At 42.3% G+C, this 19,172-nt stretch overlaps 1 protein-coding gene across 25 annotated transcripts in view; it reads right to left on the bottom strand.

Moving 5' to 3' along the window:
- Positions 1-19,172, bottom strand: part of LOC117903743 (disks large 1 tumor suppressor protein) — a 39,011-nt gene that overhangs the window by 4,928 nt on the left and 14,911 nt on the right. For 4 of the 25 annotated variants that reach the window (XM_034816119.1, XM_034816129.1, XM_034816108.1 and 1 more), the window contains 11 exons: positions 17,480-17,641; positions 10,877-10,900; positions 9,742-10,332; positions 9,391-9,673; positions 7,404-7,491; positions 7,118-7,331; positions 6,643-7,056; positions 6,448-6,550; positions 5,195-5,269; positions 3,751-3,795; positions 1,227-1,307 (listed from right to left, as the gene is read on the bottom strand). In XM_034816119.1, the coding sequence (XP_034672010.1) occupies positions 1,227-1,307; positions 3,751-3,795; positions 5,195-5,269; positions 6,448-6,550; positions 6,643-7,056; positions 7,118-7,331; positions 7,404-7,491; positions 9,391-9,673; positions 9,742-10,332; positions 10,877-10,900; positions 17,480-17,641 (2,080 nt within the window). Of the gene's footprint in view, positions 1-1,226; positions 1,308-3,750; positions 3,796-5,194; positions 5,270-6,447; positions 6,551-6,642; positions 7,057-7,117; positions 7,332-7,403; positions 7,492-8,868; positions 9,674-9,741; positions 10,333-10,876; positions 10,901-14,604; positions 14,994-16,141; positions 16,280-17,479; positions 17,642-17,765; positions 18,048-19,172 lie in introns of those variants that run through there. The other 21 variants (XM_034816132.1, XM_034816110.1, XM_034816127.1 and 18 more) reach the window with 19 other exon arrangements.

The following is a 19,172-nucleotide window of genomic DNA, read 5'->3' as shown; positions in this document are numbered from 1 at the left end:
TCTATTCTGTTCCTGAGGGTCTTAGGTCTTAAGACAGGGCTCATCAAATCAAAATCAAAAACAAAAATGATTATTGTTTGGTGACGGCGAACGACATCATGCAACACGAGACACGAGCAACATTACGGGGGGGGATAGGTAAAGGTGAAAATCAAAGCAATGTCTACTGCGGCAGAACAGAAACAGTATGCAGTAAGCAACAATATGCCAAAAATCTACTACTCAAACTCAAGTGTTCTTTCAAATCATTCTTTTATTTGCTTTCAATTTGTTGGTCTAGTTGGACTGGTGGGTGACTTTCCAAAGGCAAACGCAACAAGGTGTGTGCTGAGGGTGTGTGCTGAGGGTGTGTGTGTGTGTGTGGAGTGTTTCAAGGGTAAGGGTTCACAAAACTAATTTGCTATGGACTGAACCCGTCATTCGATGCTATAAAATTATTCAACAGTTCACAAAAGTCTAAAACAAGGAATACAAAATTAAAAGGATTGTTAGTTCTTAGAGTTCGGGGAATATGAGTTCTCAGAAAGTGGGTAAAACGTATGCATAAGCTGGACGGAGATCTAGAGATGAGCTTTGGTAGTATGGTAGAAACTGCTGATCTTTATTTTGGATAGGAAACCCGCCCAAAAGTGTTCGATTGCAAATAGTTTAGACCCCATTAGAAAATGATATCCTATGATAATCTGGCACTCTAGAAATGTTCTTCATCTCGAAATGTTTGAAATTTTCTACAGATAAGTCACATTGCGATAGAAATGGATCTATAAAGTGAAGTGGAGAGACATAGTGACGGATAGACAGAGAAAGAGAGAGAGCAAGAGCAAGAGCGAGAGTGTGAGACAGCATGAGAGTGAGAGACAAAGCAATAGATAGGCAAAACTAAAAGAAAAAACGAACGAAAAAGGGAAACAACAGGAAAAAGAATAATCAGAGGTATAGAGGAATATAGTAGATCTTGCAAAATTTTGGATTTCTTTGTATTCGGAACTAAAAAAAAATATACATTTAAATTTCATTCTTTTTTGTTTTACAGAAAGAAAAAAAAAACTTGTCACTAGTATTTTTTTTTTTTTAATTAATTTGTTTAAAACAAAAAATTATATATTTGTTGGTATTTTTTCTTTTTAAATATACTAGGATATATTTTGCTGTTGGTTTTGGTTGAATTTTTGTTTTTTTTATGGTTGTTTTTTTTTTTTTTTGTATTTTTCAGTTGCTTGACTTACGATAGTCAGCATCGCTATTCTCCAAGTAGATCAGAGTTATCTGCTCCATATCGGGTAACTCCACCCGGTAGATAATCTCGCCTGACGTTTCGTTCGTATATGTGATGTACGATGTACGGATGTACGAGGGGGGTTGTTGATACACAGATATACGGAAGAATTTAGTAGTAGTCGAATTTTTGATTATTGTTGATTGCAGTATCGATCGGAGGGTCGAAGGAGGTCGAGGAGCGAGGAGCGGAGCGGAGCGCATGGTGGTATACAAATATTTATATATATCGGTTGTCATTTTGAATTGTTGATTGGTTGAGTTTGTTGTTTGTTTGTTGGTTGGTGGATTGGTTGTTCATTTGAAGAAGATATATAGATATATATATATGTATGGTGTATGTTTTAGATCGGTGGGAATTTTCGTGAATTCAAAACCAAAGATTGTAACGAAATCAAATATTGTTTTGTTTGTTGGTTTTTTTTGTTGTTTGTTCCAGATAGATCATATATATATGGTATATACATATATATTTATAGAGAGAGATATAGCGAGCGATACAGAGAGAGAGAGAGAGAGAGACAGAGCAGGACACGAACGTGAAACGAACGTTTAGATTCGATGACGCACACATCATAGTAGCAATAGTAGTAGCAGATATAGTAGTGGTAGTAGTAGTAGTAGTAGATTGATTCGCAGACAAAACAGTCGTAGATTGAGGATAGTAGTAGCAGTAGTAGTAGTAGTAGTAGTAGTAGAAGTAGTAGTGGGAAACACAAGAAGTGTTCAGAAGTAGTTTCACACACAGACACAGGGGGTTGGTTGATTGGTTGGTTGGTTGGTTAAAAGAAGTATCAAAAAGAAAAAGAAGAACAGAAATACCAAAGATTAACAACAGATCGAATCGATTTATATTGTAGATAGTATTATCAAGTTTTTTACTGTCTGAGTGAGTGAGTAGTGCGAGGAGTTTGGTGTTTTGTCTGATTTATAGAAGATGTTTCTCGCTCCATTTTGTTTTGTAACGAGTGGAAAGGTGTTTGTGGCGAATGTTGAGGAGAGAGAGAGAGACAGTTGAGAGTAAGCCAGAGATTGTAGAGATCGAGTTCTGACTGTAAACCAAAAAAAAAAATATTTGCAAATCGAAAATAAAACGTGTAAAACGTGAACAACTTTGGGAACTTCTTCAGCGTTGGTTTAGCGATGTAAGTAGATATAAAGTATGTAGTGTGTGTGTGTATTTATACATAGATATAGATCATAATTCATCATTTCGATTATGTATTTGTATTCTAGATGATTTCTTCTATGCTCAGTATTTATGTAGACACACACACTCACACGCTAATGGCGCACATGCCACGTACAGTACAATACACACGAATGATGTATTCCATTCAAGCTATACATATGGTATACATATAAGCACGGTATGTATGTATGCATGTATGTACATTTAAATGAATCGATTAAGCTATTTAGAATTATCTATCATCCCGCTAATCCAGTCGAGTCGAGTTGAATCGAATGTGTGGAAACATTGAAACACGACGTCGATATAAAAATGGATACATAATACGATAAATAACAACGCTTATCGAAAGCATTTTACGGTTTGGTTTATCGTTTATCGTTTAGCGGTTATCTGTATGTTTGGATGTCCGCATGGATGTTCGGATGTACATGGATGCATGTGTACGTTTGTGTCAAATCAAAGCAGAAACGATATGGAAACTTAATATCCAACCCAAAAAGTTGTGTTTGTGAACTTTCTGCTTGGTACGTAGGTCCTCTAAGCGATGTACATATTTATGTATATACCCTGATGTATGTACATCTTTAATGCGTATGCATAGCTGATGTGTACAGGCATCTTACGATGCATCGCAATTAAGGAACTATAACCATATAGGGGATTCGATATAGGCCCAAAACATGTTTTATGTATAACACTTAGATGTACATGTACACAGAAAACATTGACGAATATGTAAAACGAAGATGTATAATGTACGTAATGTATGAAACACAAACCCGAATTCATGTGTGAGAAGGATGAAGGATCGATGAGGGAGGATATTTACGCGTATGTACAAAACGAACATGTAATGTAGATACCAATTAGTATATTAATGGGTGATTTACAGATAATGAACGTATTTATAATGTACAAAAAAAAAAAAAAACGAAAGTTCGCTAACAAAAATTAAAATGTAACTACTGATGTATGCATGTATGTAGATATGCATGTAAATATTCATGTATGTAGATATGTACGAGTATGTATGTATGTAAAATTGAATGTTAGCATTTGGGGAAATTATGTTATGTTTGGGTTTGTATCTGTGTACGAGTAGATGTATGTATGTATGTATATTGTATGTTCGGTTGGATATTCTCAGATTTGATATGATTGTAAATATATAGTAGCATATAGTATACATATATGCAAGTAGTTTATATGTAGTATATATAGTAGTATAGTATAGTATATAGTATATAGTTTAGTAGTATATTCTTCTATCGAGTACATACCTCCTTCAGCATTGGCATCGTCTTGTGTGTAGCAAAGCATAAAAGCTAGAGAAAATAAGGAGAAAAATACAGTGAAGAAACCAAAAAAGAGAGGAGAAACAGAGTGAGAGAGTTACAGTTAGAGAGTGGGAAGAGAAGAGAATCAAGAGAGAGAGAGAGAGAAAAAAGAGAATGTTTTGGTCAGATTAAAACAGAAGTAGCAGTGGAGATCGTTTCGATTTCGATACGATTTTATCATTAATATGTATATATTGTGGGTATAAATTCTATTTCATCTTTTGTTTGTTTCGTTTCGTTTTTTTACTGGTTCAAAATGATGTCCCTGAATGGTTCTTCTGGCATTTGATGTACTACGGTTAAGGAACGAATGGAAAATTACCATCTGGGGACGCACAAGACATTGGAGTATAGTATCCATCCTGTCTCTAAATGGTTCTCCTTGAAGCACATGCAAATGTGGTGCTGGAGAAGAACTATCTAGATTTCCAACCCAAGATGGTTTATCCCTAGATCCGCAGTACATTTTGGTGTTCAGCGGAATAAAAGATAAAAGGATGAATAAACTAACTATCCCTTTACGCTGACGTACATATGAGGTACACGTTTAAAGAACCATTTCGGGACATACAATGCAGGTACGATCCTGAGTTATTGTATAGAGCGCGATGAGAGGATCGATTGAGGGGTCCGCGTGTACGAGACAATTGATGAAAGCATTGGCCTGAACATTGATTGATTGAAAGGAGACATTGGACATACACGGAAAGAGTAAGGTGTTTGAGAAATGTAGAGAGAACAGCAATAAGTAGTAGGTACGTTTTCAGAACGTGTAGTTAAATTAGCAGGAGAGAAAGCATATTATAAATCAACCGAAAATTTCATTATGATGATGTTTCCCCTAAATGATACATACAAATTTATGTATGTACGCCTCGGATGTACAATGTGATGTTTGTGGGTGTGCAACTCTGCCGCTGAAAAGAACGCACACTTTTTGGGAGCTCGGTCTCGAGTTTTACGGAGAATTACAGAGCATAGCTTAGCTCACAAGGACTGATACTTTTACGTATGTACAAAATGATTTTTCAGAAGCCTCTCCATATGAACGATGATACAAAAAGAAGCTAGATAGATAGATAGATGATACTGAAGGGAATATTCAGCAGAACTAGCCAACGGTTTAGATATAGCCCATAGCTTAATCCATACAAAGTGCAGATGTGTGTGTGTTTGCGAGTGTTCTTGTGTCTGATGGGTGTTTACCAACACTAGACCAATTAATAGAGAGAAAGAAACAGAGCATAGAACCGAAAGCTCCTTATAAACGAAAATATGTAACAGAATATATGTCTATCTATATATAGATATTTCCCATGTTGCAAGTATTCGTATTCGCTCTCCCAGCGAAGTAATCTGGATGCGTTAATGTGTGGAATGCACTTACGTTGCGGTTCATTCGCCTGATTGTTGTTGACACTATTTATGTCTATCTCGCTGGTGCTGCTCACAACTCCATTGACTATATTAGCCGGATCAGATCGTAGGGTACCAGACACACACCCAAAACAAAAACATCCCAAAAGAACACATCAAATATATATCAAATATGTGTGTGTGTTTGAGTGTGTGTGAAATGTTAGGGTTTCAGTTGGTTGGTTGGTTGATTCATCATCGATCGGTTGTTCATCCAAAGTTGGGCATACATGTGTAGATGGCATATAGGTAGGCAGTTTTGTAGATTGTATGAGCAGTGTACATATTGGACGTCACATCACAGTGTTGTAAATGGTTTGAACGAACGGTTTTCGGAACGGGTGTGGGTAAGAGTATGTAAAATATGAAAATAAACAGAAACAGAAACATAAATTATGTAAAATGATAAACATAAACACAAACGCAATACAAATGAACTAACAGTAACATTAACCCAAAGGGGGGAGGGGAGTCACAACTTAACTTAATAAACAAAATAAAATGGAAACAAATTTGAATTTAAGACATTTTAGCCACCAAAGATATTTCCAGCTCAAGACCGATGTACACTTTGTTTTTTGTGGCTAAAAAAGATAGATGGAAATGGAGGAAACAAAAATAAAGAAAAGAAATTGGTTTAATTTTTAAGCTGATGTACACTTGATGTACAAGACTTGAAGGACCTCTTCACCTGAGGGTTGTGCATGTTTTTGTTTGTTTGTGCTTTCGCAGAAGATTCCACACGTCCAACAAGAATAACAAAGTTTCTCTTCTCCAGACAAACACACGCACACACACAAGGAAAGACTTGCATACATTGCACCCATACATTTGGACACACCCACAGGAGCACACACCCGCGCAGGCACACACTCAATTTTTCAATAGACAGATAGAGAGAGAGAGTGGTAAAGTGGTAAAGTGGTAGAGTGAGAGAGGGAGAGAGAGAGAGAGGAATAAAAGACAAAACGACAGAGCAAGAGTGGGGGATCGCTTTGAGCCTTAATTTGTAAACAACAATTAACTAGTACAATTATTATGTATATCCGCCTTTCGAGTCTAGATTTATGTTTGCTACACGAGTAGTAGTGTCGTCGAGCGATAGAGAGACACAGAGAGACATGTAGAGAGACGAGAGGCAGTCGGGCACGGGCACGGCTGGCTTGCTGGCTGGCTGGCTTCCCCATTTGGTTCGTTTGTTCCCCGGTTCGATTGTCTACTTACGCTCTTGGTCGCTGCCATCTTCATTCTTCTCATCGCGACTCTTCATAAACGGAAATTTGCGCGAGAATGTGAAATTCTTTTTCTTTCGATCCAATGTCGATTGCTGCAACAGAAAAGAAACAATCGATAATAATACGAGGCTCAGTTATGGATAATAAAACAGTCATGGAGATGGACAGGCTTGCCCTGACTTACCTTATCTAGATTGTTATTGGCTGCCGCATGTCCCTGGAACTTGACGCTACGATCCCGTGCACGCATTTTGCGCTCCCAGCGCCTCTTCGATGGCACAATACCGATTTGTTCGTCCTCATTGTCGCCCAAGACGCGTCGCGCCTGCCACCACTCATCGTCGGAGGCATTCGTCACGTGCAGGATGTCGCCATGCTTAAAGGGCAGTCCCCGCGAAGGCAGTCCATCGTCCCGATTCGGATCGTAGTCGAACAGGGCACGAACATATAGCGATCGCTTCTGTGTGGTGCGCAGCAAAGTGCCAGAGCCGCCAGCCCCGAGGGCGGCCTGCTGTTTGAGCTCCTGAATGCGTGCCTCAAAGCGATTGTACTCTTCGGGTCGGTACTGTGCCACCAAGGTGACAACACCGCCAGATGTCTGTCGAAGAAAATCAATTTAGAAATATTTTGCGAGTAGGCACGGCGGAGGGGAAACTCACTTTAAGCGCCTGAGCGGCCTCCTCATGAGTGGCATGCGTCAGATTGGCATTGTTAACGCTAAGCAGCTGATCGCCACGCTTCAGCTCAGAGCCCAGATCCGCTGGCCCACCGGCTAGTATGAACGACACATAGATTCCTTGGCCATCCTCGCCGCCAACAATATTGAAGCCCAGTCCCTGTGGCCCCTTCTGTATGGTGATGGTGCGCGGTTCTCTGTGAGGTAAAGGAGAAGATACCAAGAAAATAATCATCAAACATGCAACTGGGCGATTGGATTTTGCTCACCTGGTTATATCCTCGGTGCTGACGGCGCGCGGTGTGCCAGGAGGGACAGCGGCCAGGACATTCGTGGATGCATATCTCGAGCCGGGCTCTAAGATGGGATTGGATTGGTTTTTGGGATTGATTTTCGATTATCATTATTGATGTTTGTTCATCGCCACACACAGAGTTTTGAGGAATGATAATTAATTATTAAACAAATGAGATAGACAGACAAGGAGACAAGAGACAAGAGATAGAAATAGTAAGAGAGAGAAAGTTAAAGGTTATTTAAAGCTTTTCGAGAGACAGACAGAGAGAGAGAGAGAGAGAGAGAGAAATAAATAAGACATCTTTCGGAGGGGGGGCGGTAAAAGTTGTACCACCCACAAATAAATAAAGGGGGCGGTAAGATCATTTATGGATCAAGATAATCTTGGGGGTAAAAAGAGAGACAGACAAAAATGCAGAGAGAGAGAGAGAAAGAGACGTAACGAAAGCACAAAACAAAAGGAACACGCAACGAAGAGTGAGTGAAGCAGGTAGATAGATAGAGAGAAAGAGAGACAACAAAAACATAGACAGAGAGCGAGAAAAGAGAAAAAGGGAAAACATAGAGACAGAGAGAGAGAGAGAGAGAGAGACAAATAAAAACTGAACAAAAAAAATAGAAAAAAACAAACAAAATGTTTTTTTTTGTTTAATATATCCACACCCTAACCCACACCCCACCCACCCCTTTCCACGCACACACACAGGAACTCGCGCACACAAACACACACAATCACCCACACAATCACCCACACACACAGACACAACAGACACACACGCACACATACAAACATACAGGACACACACCAAATAAATGCAACAAATATATGAGAGAGAGAATGATCGATTGATCGATTGATACGACACACAACTCTAGCGATTAATTATCGATTGGCGGCATAAAATATCAACAGCACACGCGCGGGCAATAAAAAGGTGGAGGGGCTCAGGCAAGCCTTACGGGGGGGTGTTTGATACGTCTTCTTCGTCTTCTTCAGAAGGGGGCGGCTAACTGAAGGACTGAACGTGTGTAGGCGGCTGCAGGGTGTGTGGGTGGGTTGTGGCTGTGTGGTTTACAGGGAGCTATAGGTAACACGATCTAGGTGGGGGCGGGGTATGGAGGCAGCAGCAGCATAGCGCTGGGTTTCCACAACAACAACAACACGAAATCATTTCGCAGTTAGCAGCAATACGGGGCAGGTGGGGCAATAGGCTGAAGGCTGAAGGCTTAAGCCTGGAGATTAAGTTGTGTAAATGAATGGATAGAATGATGGATTGATCCGACAGGAGAGGAAGAAGGAAGTTGTATTAGATGGCATAGATGAATGAACGATTGCTTTCGCATTCGCTTAGGAAATAAAGAAAAGTGAAAATAATAAAATGTGAGCAGCTCTGGTGGTGGGGGAGGAAAAAAATAAAAAATAAATAAATCGCTTACGGCGCGGCAGGGGCGGTGGTGATTGGGAACGTATTGTGTTGGATTGTTCAGCATTATTGACAAGCATTGGCTTAGCATTCTTATAGAAGGAAGAGGGCGGAGCACAGGCAGCTGCAGATGCAGAAGCGGAAGCATTTGTTGCTGCAACTGCAACTGATGTCTGGCTGCCACTGCCACTGCCACTGCTGCTGTTGATGGTATTGTTATTATTATTATTATTATTGCTGTTGTTGTTGTGACTGTAGCTGTGACTGTGGCTATTGGCATTGCCTAAGCTGCTGCTTAAATTGCTACTGTTGTTGCTTGTTGTGGTGTTGCTTGTGGTGTGGTTGTTGCTGTTGCTGTGGCTGTTGTTGATTGTGGTTGCAATGACTGATGCTGTGGCTGTGGCTGATGCTGAGACATTTACTGATGCTGGTGGGACTGATGATGGTAGTGATGCTGCTGCTGCGACTGCTGCTGCTGCTGCTACTGTTGTTGTTGATGAATCAACAACCGTTTGTCCAACACTTGTAAGCGCACCTGTCGACTGAGAGTTCACTTGCTGATGCTGCTCCTTCACTTGGCTTTGGCTTTGGCTCGTCGCCAGCTGGGATTGTGACTGTGATAGCTGCTGTTGCTGTAATCCTACATCTGCTCCTGCTCCTCCTCCTGCTGCTGCCACTCCCGCTACTGATCCGCCAGACTGTGAAGCACTGCTGGTCAAATGCTGCGTCTTGCCCACAATTAGCGTCACTTTATCCGTAATGGACTTCAATGTGGCCACTGCCAGTTCGTGCGTTACATTCTCCAGGTTCTTTTCGCTCTGCAAAATTACAAAAAAGGAGAAGCATTAGCTTGCATTCCATACACAAATATGACGATATACTTTACCCCATTGGTGCGCACTGCAATTAGCTTATCGCCGATGGAGAGACGTCCGTCCACTTGAGCCGCACCGCCGTCCATGAGCTTTGTCACATAGATGCCATTGTCGCCGGGTATATGCTGATTACCAATGCCACCGGCTATGGAGAAGCCCAGACCCTTGCCGCCCTTGACCAGATCGATTTCAATCACCTTTGACCCGCTCGCCGAACCACTGTCTCGGGCATCAACACCAGCGGTTGCTCCTGCTCCTGCTCCTGCTGCCGCTGCTGGAGACGTGGCCGCTGTGGCTGTGGCTGTTCCACGTTTTCGTTTAACATGCAATTTGACCGCATTGCCAGCCTTTTTGAGCGCCTCCACGGCCGAGGCGTGTGGCACATCCACCACAGAGACATCGTTCACAGAGACAATGATGTCGTTGATGCTCAAGCGGCCATCGGCGGCGGCTGCACCGCCGGATATAAGTTTTGTGATGTAAATGGATGTGTCCGTGCCAATATGCGGATTGTCTGTGCCGCCGGCAATGGAGAAGCCCAGTCCAGAGTTGCCGCGTTCCAATTGTATGTCCTCATACAGCCAGCTATCATCGCCATTCACCTACAGAGAGAAAGGAGCGATAGAATGAGGGAGAGATTAGTTGTACAGTCAAGAACAGTAGTTATACAGAGAAAGATGAATGCTGCATGGATTATGGGTTGCACAAACGAATAAAACATCGTTTTCTCATTAAACCAAAGACATTGTATGAGTTTTTTAATTTAGGACGAAGACTCTTTTTAGAATCCATTTGACTATGTTTTGTGTTAGTGTAAGTAAGTGTGCGTGTGTGTGAGTGTAAGTGTGCGATTAACGGATTAATGAATTAAAAATATATCCTTGAAATGTTTGACCATTGACAATGCTCCTTTGAGATCTTAGCGAAGGCATTGCAAGTGTGGCTGTGGCACACTTTGGGCTGCCATGGATTATGAGTTAGGCTTTAGGTTAGGCAATAAACGTACGTAAATACGCATACGAATACATAAAAATCACAACAAACATGGACATAAGATGGACAACGAACAAGAGACAACAAACAACAAACAGAGAACGACAAATGCGTATGCGGAATGCGTATGGCGAGAGCTTCTTCTTTTCTTACCTTTGCCGATGACGCCTTGTGTAGCTGTTTTGTGATTTTTATTTGTTTTTTTAAAGCGTGTTTTCAAGAGGAAAGAGGAAAAAAATGAGTTTTTTTTAGTGCATTTTGCGTAGGAAATCGTTTTCAACTTTCCCCAGAAATACCCCTTAAACCTCTATCCACCCAACCCTTAAATAGTCGTTTCTCACATTCGACAATCGACAAGAAGAATGCACAAGACCAACAAAAATCAACATAAATGTCCTGTGCATGATGTGATCACATCCATCATACGTCGTTGTTAAGGGTTTTTTTTTGTTGTTGTTATTCCTAAATGTCTGCGTTGGCTTCGAAAACCATGTCAATGTCTTATTGCATCTCTGGTATGCCATCCATTGCACATTCACATTTGGTTTTTGTTTCGTTGTTTTTTGTTGTTGTTGTTTTTCTCAATTAACAGGCCTACCCCAAAATGGCAACAACATCTTGCCACACATTTCCAAGATGGAAGGATGGGGGCAGTGGCAGTGGGGTCTGGTATGATGCTGCCGCCTGCTTATGGCATCGTTAAATGAGTTCAATTGATTAGCAGCCAAGTGTAAATGAATTCATCAACCGCATTAACCCCAAGACCAGAAAAGGAAAGAGAGAGAGAGAGAGAGAGAGAGAGAGAAAGACTCAAAATATGGAGAGAGCGGAACACAGCGACCGAAGCGTGAGTGCAATGCAAATGTGGGAGTGTACTTCTCTCTCTCTCTATCTCTCTACAAAAAAAAAAAACAACTGCTCCAATTAACCCACTGAGACCTGGGTCAAGTTAAATATTCTTTGCCTAGATGGCTTCCAGCTAGCATAGCGATATTTTGCGTATGGAAATGCATTTGGGAAAACTTGAAATTTGAGACAACTTCCTGCCTTTTCGATTATTCTGTTGCTGCTCTTCAGTTTACGCTACACCGCTAAACATATTTAACAGAATTAATATAAATGTACACCTTCAATCGGAAATAATTCTCGTAGATACTTATCCGATGGGCTTAAAAAAATTAAAAGCAAATTCAATCCATTCTTGTGTACAATTTTCAAGCAGAAGCAAACTTTAAAGAGGAACCCGAACCAAAAAAAAAAAAAAATCTTAGAGTTCCGAACACCACACTCTCAGACATTCGTGCCGTGTGTCTTATATGCCACTTCCGTTTGACTGTTTTTTACTCTATTTAAAACACACACACAAAAAAAAAGAGTAAATTATAAATAGGTAAAAATTACATCATAAAGTTAACAATCGGAACATCTATCAAGTGAGAGAGGGAGAGAGAGAGCGCTCAAGGGGGTGGAAGTGGTGGAGAGCCCTAACACAAGCCGAAACGAAACGAAACCAAACCGAAGAAAACCACCAAGAAAAATAAAAAACACGCAGCAAACATTAACGAGGCCAAAACAAGGTGGCGAGGCGGCATGACAGAATCAGGGGGGGGCAGGGCACATGCCAAGAAAATAAAGAAAAGGCGACAGAAGCAGAAAACTTTAAAAAGGTCGAAGCTTTAGGTACCCTTCTACATATTTCATTACTAGAATCGTATTTATATCATCAGCCTTTCCATGGACACCATTCCTTGGTAAAGTGCCCCTAAGCGAACAGATACATGTGGAAAATAAACAATTTTAGCGATCTTGCGCTGCTAATGGAACACCACTAACACCGCTTTACACACCCAACAACAGAAGCCCCAACAACCTAAAAATTATAGGCAACTGGCAGTCACTAGGCACTAGGCAGAGCGAGTCGCGTCATAGAATCATATCGCCAGCAATTGGAGCTATATCTTATCTATGATAAACATAGGAACTATGCTGTGGCTTAAAACCCACCCACTGGCACTGGCATAGTCACTGAAAGGAGGAAGTGTAAAGCAGAACCGCAACCGCAACGACGGCAGATAAAATTCTTGAGCAACCCACCAACACCATACAGTGGCGGCAGGCAATATTGAGAGAGGAGTTGCAATTCCAGGTACATAATGAAAATCTCAATAGGAAAACTCTTTTAGGCAGTAGACAAATGCTTCTTGTGTCTGAATATAATTACATTTATCAAGAAATGAGTGTGTCAATTTACGTATGGGAACATTTTAATAGTGAATCAATCAATAAAATGATGAGTCCTCTTTCCTCTGGAATTTTTTGTTTTATGCACATTTAAATCAAAACTGAATTACAAAAAAAACCAAAGCAATCCCATAACCAAACACCAGGGTTAAATATTATTTGATTTTGCATTCAAAGCAGATGTCTAATACGCGCAAGTCGTTTTGCTTTCGAGTCTATAAACGAACGTTACTTAATCCGCATTTGCACTGCCCACACATTACACAGATACAGATACTACACATACGCGTGCGTAGATCCATGCAACGTGCACTCTGTGCGTGTTCGTTTAATCAACAATTTACTGGTATCCCCCCTATTACAAAAATCATTAGATCTGTGCGCATCATCAGTCAATTTACTATAGGAATATGCCGAGTGGTATCCACCTCCACTCAATTTCAGAGAGAAAATTATACAGTTTCTTGACATCATATACAACACTTTATACCTGTTCCTCTTCCTTTACATGTTCTATGACTGAGAGTATTAAATTCCAGATACTACGCACGGGATGCACAATGCACACTTTCACACTTCATTGATCAAATAAATATCTGGCAGATTGCCCCGAAACAGGGTGGTTGCACGGGGAGAGGGAGAGGGAGAGGAAGAGGGGCGTGTTGTGATATAAGGTTGAGGGTGGGTGGCAGACGTGACGTGACGTGACGATCGGCAGCGGTCGAGACGAGACACCTGCGCAAATCGAAACGGAAACCAAAAACCTTATACAATTTTAGTTTCCAATTTGTAAGCCTTGTCCTTCGGTGTCTGTTTAGTGTATTTGGCCGTGCGTTTTGTTTATAAATTTTGTTTGTGGAATACATTGTTGTAAATGGAAGCATTACATTACACTGATCAGAACTAACAGATCCATTTGAGTAAACATTTATTGATGGATAATCCACCATACCCAAGCATTCGTTGGAGAGACTGTCGGAGACATTCGTTGATCGTATAATGGGTGGGTGGGTAAGCGAAAGATGGAAAAGCACAGCAGATACAGTTTTAAAGAGAGAACGAGCGAGAGATTGGGAACAGCAAGAGAAGCACCGCAAGAGAGCCGCTGCCTCTGCTACTGCTGTTGGGTGGCAGCGGCGTTACGCCTGCGCTGAATACGCCAAAGATTAAGGGCACCGAAAGAGCAAGCGAAAGAATGGAAGAGGAACAACCGTTGCTTGGGAGCAACAGCAACAGCATAAGGCAAGAGAAAGAGAGAGAGAGATAGCGAGAAAGAGGGGAGAGAGAAATGGCCAATGCGAATGCAAAGATGACGCACTCCCATTTCCAACCCTCCCCCTTCTCCATTTATGCTGCTGCTGTCTGGCTGACCAGCTGGCAATTTGTTATAAATAAACCATGGAATCATCCGTCTATATAGAGCACAGATGCCAAAAAGCTGCGCCCACTACACATACACACACACACCACCCCCAAAGAACCACCAGCCCACCCCAACCCCCACAACGGATATTGCATAAAATGTATAATCTCTATAGACTATAGATGTATATATTTTAGATATATACTATTATGGTGTCTATAGTGTGTGCGTTTTTCTAGAATCTAGATCTATGTAGAAGATTTTGTTGTGCTTTTACCGAATCCAAATTGAAGAGTGATGAAACCTTCTTGATGAAGCCACCGCCTCCACCGCTACCGCCGCCGCTAGCACTATCCTGGCGCTTCTTTTTGCGTGTCGTCATGGCTGGGATGTGGGGTCAGAGCTTAGCTTTAGCTTAAGTGCTCTCTTAAGCTCTTGCTCTCTCCACACAAACACACACCACACACTGAACACACACACTGACAAGTGGCGGGCGTGCGGTTTTTGTCTGGGTTGTCTCCTCTTTAAAAGTTCTCTTTGCCGGGAACGTTGCCTCTTTTTATTTTTGTTCAAATATTTACTGTTGTTGCTGCTGTTAGCTGATTATTTAACCAATTTTAAAGGCTTTTCATTCACTGTAACTGTAACTGCTGCTGCCGCCACGCACTAGATAAGCAGAAAGATTCACACGCATCGAACATTATTTTCGATTCACTAGATATATCCATATATCCATATAGCCACAGCACTGTTACTGGCGATCTCCCCGACAGACGCTGACCGAGTGTCACATAAAACAATATTCACAATAAAAAAAAACACCAAACGAGAGCCGCAGCGACTCTCTCTCTCTCTCTCTCTTTCCGTCCGTCCGACGGTGAGCGAGTGGAATGTTAAATACAACAGTGCGGCCGCCTGCCGCTACTGTGTTCTGCTGGCGCGCCGCTTGAGCGTGAGAGATAGAGAGGGAGAGAGCGAGTGAGAGCGTTGCCTTCTAATCACTCTCCCACACATACGCAGGCACCCATATGCATGTGTGTGCTCGCTTCAAATTATTTATTTATTTGCTTCTACAGTAAATGGCAAATACAAAAAAACTGTAAGCAGCGGCACGCTCTCTACCGCTCTCTCTCATTCTCCTACTTGTGGCTATTTTTTGCGGTTTACGTTGAACACACACTCACGAAATACACATCTTGACAATCACATTCCGATGGATATGTGTGTGTGTGCTAAAGTTAAAACTTTTGTTGCTCTTGCTGGATAGCACAAATTGCAATTTGTTTGTGTTTCTGTTTTGGTATTTTAGTTTGCGTGCACTTTCGCTTCGCTTCTCTTCGCCGCGTCGCGGTTCTTGTTTCTGTTTTTGCCTTAGCCGCCGCTTTCCAGGTCACTCGCGGACATCAGACATGCATGTGTGTGACTCCTATTTGGCACTAGAATTCGTCGCGCAGGTATTTCACACGCACACACAGTCAACCAGCACACACATGCAAATGTTCTAGCCCTAGCTTCTCTGTCTCTCTTTGCTGCGTCTTCGCGTCTTGTTTTGTTGGCATTTTCCTCGGCCAGCCGCCAGCTAGAGCTGGGAGAGCGTTCGATCGATGGCTGGATGGGGGGCTGGTGAGTCAACCCGTGACCATCACTATCACATATCGCAACTATCGCCAGACGGTGTATTGTATTGTATGCTTCGGTATGCGTAACTGGTCTGGTACACTTTCTGCCGCCTGGCAATGCCACCACCACCGCTCACGTATGTGATGGATTTTCTGGCTCGGCAGCCACTCCCGCACTTCCGCGCTAGAACTTACTAAATGGCGACCTGCGACTCTCTCGACTGACTCGAACACACACGAAAATGTTTTACATTTTAATACACGGCCCCTGACAAATGCCCGCACGCAAAAAACAAAATAACAAAAAAACACACCCAACCAAAGAGAGAGACCGAACTAAATTGAGAGTTGTACAGTACTGACTGTGTACCGATTTGCAGCACTGTTCTGCAGCGTTGATCGATAGCGATCATTAGAGTTGCTTATCGATACATCGAAACTTCAGCTGCTGAGCCCATTCGATAGGCAAGCCGCGATCTTGGCTCGCATTTGAAAAGATTGGCGGGATATTAGGCCAAAATTTAAAAATAACCAAGCAAAGGGTGTTAAATAAAACGAAATACAAACCATACAGCATGGAAATAATAAATGCAAATGCAACAATTATAAAAATAAAACGTATATTTTTTTATTAATATTTTACAAAACAGCTTGCTCTTTTTTTTTTATTTTGGAAGCAAAAAAAAAGCATTAAAATAACAAAAATCATGCAAAAACTTAAGAATAATTTTCGAAATTAAAGGAAAAGTTAGCAGATTATAATGTAGCGAAAATATTGGCGATTTGCATTGGATTTAAATTGGGTGAAAAGATCTAAATCCATATATTTCTCTGGAACACTTATTAAAGTGATTTGGGGCCAAAAGCGCGCTTGGCATTGATTTTTTGTTGGTTCACCAACACTTGCCCGTCCATCCGCTGCCGGAAACGGAAATGAGCCAAGCGTCGGCCCCTCAAACAAGCGCTGGCGTTAGCACCTTCACGTAACGGTTCATTTAAAAAGAGAGTGTAACAGAAAGAGAGAGAGAGAGAGAGAGAGTGGTGGTCTGGGGCGGGGTAAAGAGTAATAAAGTGGCAATTTATAAAAGAGAGAAGGAGAAAGAGAGGGGCGGCGCCTAATTAAATACAGCAAACGGTTTCTCCCACTTCCCCTCTTGTTTCGGCTTTCACTCGATGGCCTCGCTCTAGGCGGCGCTCTCCACTCTGCCCTCTCCCAACCCATTATGTGGACTCAAAAGCGCGCTTGAGCAGTTTATGCCGGTAAGGGAGCTGCTGCTGCGGCTGCGGCTGCTGCTGCAACAAAGCACTGTCGCTGTGGCTGCGTTTCGTGCTGGTGTTGGTGTTGTTGGTGTTGGTGTTGTTGTTGTTGGTGTTGGTGTTGGTAGTGTGTTGGTGTTGATGAACACTGTGCATGTGGATGATGCATTGTGGGTTTTGGTATGTCTGTATCTGTATCTGTGTGTGTTGTGTCCAGGCGTTAGTTGCAGCAATGGCCTTGGGAATGGTTAACATGTTAAAAGTGTATCGACTTACGGTCTGGGACCCACTCCTGGCCGATGTCGTGGACTGTGACTGCGGCAGCTGCTGCTGCTGCTGTTGCTGCTGGGGAGATCGGGAGCTGCGCACCTGCTGTTGATTCTCGGCCGGCACATCCTTGGCATTCTCCGTGTCCGATTCGATGCGCATGCGCTGGTTCTGTGTGATAGATAGATGGAAAAACGAATAGTTCGGTTAGTTCGTTGTGCCCAACATTAACTGCTTCATCGTGCACCGTTTGACAGCCCTTGAGCAGCCCACTCCTCATCCTACTGGCACTTACATTGGCGCAGCAGCAGGCATACCGCGACCCGCCACCACCCCCAGACTCCTTTTTCTCCTCTTTCTTTTCCAGTGCACGCGATTGATGTTGCTGCTGCAACATTGGCTGCTGTTGTTGTTGTTGTTGTTGCTGTTGCTGTTGTTGCTGCTGTGGCGGTGCCATGAGCTGCTGCCTACGACGTCGGCGCATGCGCACCGGCGACCGGGAGCCCATATAATTAGAGAAACGGCGTCGCGAGTGCCGCACAATCGACACCCAGTCAATCATTTTGATTTGTTTGCGTTACAGCACTAGTATTCGTATTCTCACAAAAAATCGGTGGTTAGCGTTTCTTTTCCTGTTTTTTTTTTTTGCCTTTTTTGTTTCTTTTCTTAGTTTTTGTACATAATTCACTTTGTGCGTTTTATTTTTATTGCAGTTTCTTCAGAGGAACGAGAGAGAGTAAGAATAAACAATGTTGCTCTATTGTTAACTGTAATCGATGAAGAGAAAGAAGCGCTGCTTCAGACCGAGAGAGAGAGGGAACAGCCATGATCAAAGCTCAGAAGCTTTTTGGGTTGCGAACGGAAGAGAGCGAGAGGAAACTTCTGTTCTCAGTGAAAGGGCGAGAGAAACGATACGCAAGTTGAGCTGATTTGAGTATGAGTGAAAGGAAGCGATAGTTAAGTTTGGGGGGATTGCGAGCAACGCAGTTAAAGCTCCTCTGCCATCGCTGGCAGACACAAAATCTATGCTTATGCTCCGCTTCGTTCCTCGGCAGGGAGAGCTTAAGCGTTTGCCTACTAGAAAATAAAAACTACAATGTAACCAACAACAAATCCTTACATCAAGCCAGCTAAAGTTAAGCTTGTTCCCTTGGGAGCCCTTGTGTGCTAGTGGGAGGGGGAGCTTCTCGCAGCGATAGCAACAAGTTCCCCAGCAGCCTGGAATGTTCTGCTGGAATGTCTCCAAGCGAACTGGTAGGTCGCCCGCAAACGGCCTGACATCTGTATCTGTATATATGAATACATATGTAAATATGTACATACATACATATGTGTGTGAATACATATGTATTTGTGGACTCGTGTTTGTATTTGGCGCTTTTCCCTCTGCCCTCTCACATCAAATGGAAATCTGTTTGCCGTTTAAATTTGTTGCTACTCAGTGGATACTGTTCAGCCAAGTAATTGCTTGCTCTTTTTCTCTTTCTCACACCCACACACACACGCACGCACATTGTACACATACATATGTAGTATTTTCCCCCAAGGCCTGGCCATTGCCACAGAGAGATCTCCCTCAGGCCCCAACCACATGCGAGAGCTTTTTCTTTTTTTGGTGTTTTGTTTACAGTCGGATGAAACATCTGTGCGCCAGAGTGCAAAATCAAAATTGTTGTTTCTTGTGTTTTTTTTAGTTTTTGTT

The sequence above is a fragment of the Drosophila subobscura genome, chromosome A (assembly GCF_008121235.1).
Source record: "Drosophila subobscura isolate 14011-0131.10 chromosome A, UCBerk_Dsub_1.0, whole genome shotgun sequence".
In the NCBI taxonomy this organism is placed as follows: domain Eukaryota; kingdom Metazoa; phylum Arthropoda; class Insecta; order Diptera; family Drosophilidae; genus Drosophila; species Drosophila subobscura.
Note: the sequence above shows the minus strand (reverse complement) of the source record. Positions and strands in the feature narration are given on the sequence as shown.